Below are 3,908 nucleotides of genomic sequence, written 5' to 3' on the forward strand. Positions count from 1 at the left end.
TTTCAGAACTTCTGTATAATTTTTTATAACTTTTTAGAACATTTCTCTGAATTGAAACACTTTTCAGAAGTGCTTAAAAAATTTATATCTTTCCTGGAATTCTTTATATATGTGAATTCAGATTATTCTAAGACCTTGAAAATATTTTATTCTATAACTTAATTGTGAAAATTTATAAAATCTAAAGAAATATTTTTTCAGAAATGTTCATAAATTAAAAATATAAAGTTCTTTAAAAATATTGTGAGCTTTTATGAACAGTTTTTTCACCAGGACTATTTATAAGTTAACTTCCAATTAAACAACTACGTAAGCATAAATATACAAATATATTCTACTTAACAAAATGAAATTCTTCTCTCTATTTTTTATTATTTTTAAACAGACTGTTAAATTATTTTATACTGTGATAGCATTAAATAATTTATATTGAATATTGTCCAGATTTAGAAATAATAATAAAAAACATCAGTATTGTCGAAATTATCAAGAATCTCTCAAAATTTTGTTCTCTCAAAAGCTTTTCTTTTATTTTTGACTATAAAAACTGTTATTCCTTCCCAGTTACATGACCAATAACAGACTACTCTGTACTAATCGGTAGATTAAATGTCTTCTCTACAAAATCTCTCTACTAGAAGTCTTGTGACAAAAGAATGTCATTAGATATATCGAATCCTCGGTACATCAGGTAGAAAAGTGCACTTGCCTCGGCATATACAATTGCAACGTAAATTAGTTTATATTGTTGTATATTATATGTATATAGATACTGATGTACGTAACTAAGATTTCGCCGATATTTCGTCAAAATCTGATTAGCAGTTTCCTTTATTACAAAAAAATGTCAAAAGACAAAATCTCATTTCAGTAATATAAATCTTTTGTTCTATACCTCTGATAAATAAAACCTCTAATAAATTATTTCTCCTTACAAGAAGAAACATATTCCACGAGTTTCTCTTTTTTTAGAAAACCACTCTGTACTCTCATATCTATATACACATTAGCATATATACAGGATATACACAGAATATCCCAGACGTCAGCGTTTCCTTTTCAGCCAAACAAGATTGTTCGTCCGTGCTATTAATAATTTACTGCTCACTTCAGTACTACCTCTTATCTCAACGTCAGGCCGATTATTTTCCTTCGGTTGACTTTCGGTGTAGTTCCATCTTACATCATTGATCGCGAAGGATGCGTCACGTTCTAGGAAATTTCGCATATATTTCAAGATATTACGAAAGAATGGCATTGTTCTCCCTTCCAAAGAAATTCATCCAGTTTCGGCTTTTTTTCTCTCTCATTTCCCTTTGCTTTTCGCTTGATATTGACTCTCTTCACTGGATTCAAACAATATCCCGTAACTCGATCATTTTTCTCCTCTCCATTCCATTCTGCCTTTTCTTCTTCGCCCGTTCGTTTGTATTTTAGGCCTCTTCGGAATGTGAACCCTGAGAACTGCGTTTCTTCTTGTGGTTGTTATGATGATGATAGCTGTGGTGCTGATGGTGGTGATGATGTTCTCGATGTTGCATCAAAGCGTCTGTCTCCGGCTGGTTTTGATGACCTACTAAGAGATCCAAGGTGCCTTTAGGTACAACGGGCGCCTGTTCGCCTGTTGGCGGAATCGGTGTCGCGATCGGTGACTCGACCGGAAGTGGCACGCAGTGTAATACGTAACATCTCACACCCGCTAAGATAAAGCCTAAAACAATAAAAATAATAATTAGAGGCGTATTTTTACATTGGAGTCTCATCAATGATGATTCAAGTGGTGACGAGCATGTGCGTGTCACCAACGCGCCGATCGATTGAACGCGCTTATAATCCTTTATTTGACGCTCTGCAATCGGCTATTCTGCCTATTCTACAATAGGGTCGCAAGCCGTAAGAAAGAAATTAATCAATTGACAGTTACAGTTGAATAAGAAAAAAAATAATACATCATGAATACTTAATTTCTTACGGCTTATGGATGATCTTCTTATAGAACCTAGATCGATAAATTGATGCAAGCTGGAAATATTTTCATAACTCTACAAAATCATTGAGGAGAACACAGTATTCAATTTCTTCACCACGATATGGAACGCGTTTATACGTAGACTGCTAGAAAAGTTTCTGCAATCTAGTACTTCCAGTGACATCAACGTTCTGCTACTATCATATCCATAAAATTAGATGTTTTTAACCTATAATTCAATTGACAGTTTGTACCCAAGCCAACTAGTTTTGTTTGCAGTATTTTAAAAGAAGTAATTTTGTAAGAAAATGGAAATTTCGCATAAAAATTTTCGGGCAATGATTTTTTACGATTACAAATGTAATCTAACTCCGAAACAATGCATCGATCGACTTCATTTGGCTTTTGGGGATGATTGGCACCATCCAATAAAACTGTTTATAATTGGTTTGCCGAATTCCAGCGTGGATGTACCTTTCTTAGTGATAAATTCCGTGAAGGTCGTCCATCCACGTCTGTTGTTGCTACTAATGTTGATGCTGTGCGTGAAATGATTGAGCAAGACCGGCATATAACATAGCGAGATTCAGGCATCCTTTCATTGACATGAAAGCAATACATACGATTTTGCATGATCATTTGAGCGTACGGAAACTTTGCGAAACCAACAAAAGTTGTTCGATCACGCAGTGCTGCCAAGCAAATGATTGCTTGTTTCTTCGGTTATACCGGACATGTGACAACCGTGGCTTTAGAGGATCGAAGGATTGTAAATACTGATTGGTATACATTTTATTTGCCAGAAGTCATAAATGAATTGCGTAGAACAAATCAAAATCGTCGCACCATCCTTCATCATCACAACGCCAGCACGTCAAACCGTTGATTTTTTATCCAGTAATAATGTCGAATTGATGACTCATTGTCCGTATTTACCTGATTTATCACCTAATGACTTCTTTTTGTTCCCAAACTTAAAAATAAGATGCGTGATGACCGATTTGAGTCGCCTGAAGCAGCTGTTGAAACATTTCGTACACTGATATCTGAGATTACAGCTTAGAGTGGAAAAAATGCTTCGAAAATTGGTTCGAGCGTATGCAAAAATGTATCGATCTTAAAGGCGAATACTTCGAAAAACATTAAAGCCATTTACCGAATTGTATATGTTTTTTTTCATATTGTTTGCAGAAACTTTTCCAACAGCCTACGTATTGTAATTAAAGATTTTTCGCGTGTTCTGCAAGAGCGTGTCTTATGATGTATAATATCAAGATAAAAGCTAACGTGACGCAAAAGAAGAGTTTTCCATATCTAAGAAAAGACTTACCAAGTATAAGTAGGGCAGCGCCTGCCACCAGTAACGCCAACCTGTGGTTGGTGGTCGTTGCACCCGGAACGAGTTGGACGAGACCGACCACGAGCACTACCGCACCCAACAATAGGCACACCACCACAGCGTGCAGTCCGGATATCTGTAGGCAACGATCTTCATCAGACAATGATATGCTTATTTTTGCCTTCCGGCGCTTATACATATTATATATATACACTATTATATTGTTTATAAGTTTTTAAACATTCTTAAATATAAAATAAAAACACATTCTTTGAGTTTTTGTTTAATACAACTATAATAATTTGCCTCGATAGTTTAAAGGCTTAGGACGGCTTGTACGGAATACAAAAGATTCGGATTCAACTCCCAGCCGAGGTAATATTTTTCGCAATAAATTTAATTATAGTTTTTCAGCACATTAACATCTTTCTAATATAACTGATTGAGCATCAAATTATTAAAAATTGCTTATCAATTTAATTTAATTTGTGATAAGTCCGGAAAACCAATTCGGCGCGCAGTTCGAATGACTATAAATATGGTATATATACATGTATATATGTAATAACTTATATATATATATATATATATATATATATA

The 3,908-nt window shown here is 34.5% G+C and overlaps 1 protein-coding gene across 1 annotated transcript in view; it reads right to left on the minus strand.

Annotated features, from left to right (window-relative positions):
* Nucleotides 1-446: 446 nt before the first annotated feature.
* Nucleotides 447-3,908, minus strand: part of LOC108751551 — an 11,734-nt gene continuing 8,272 nt past the window's right edge. Inside the window, exons 3-4 of the mRNA XM_018491787.1 lie at nucleotides 3,300-3,444; nucleotides 447-1,711 (exon numbers count right to left, since the gene is read on the minus strand). Coding sequence (XP_018347289.1) covers nucleotides 1,434-1,711; nucleotides 3,300-3,444 — 423 coding nt within the window. The 3' untranslated portion in view covers nucleotides 447-1,433. The remainder of the gene's footprint in view (nucleotides 1,712-3,299; nucleotides 3,445-3,908) is intronic.

The sequence above is a fragment of the Trachymyrmex septentrionalis genome, unplaced genomic scaffold (assembly GCF_001594115.1).
Source record: "Trachymyrmex septentrionalis isolate Tsep2-gDNA-1 unplaced genomic scaffold, Tsep1.0 scaffold5, whole genome shotgun sequence".
Lineage (NCBI taxonomy): Eukaryota > Metazoa > Arthropoda > Insecta > Hymenoptera > Formicidae > Trachymyrmex > Trachymyrmex septentrionalis.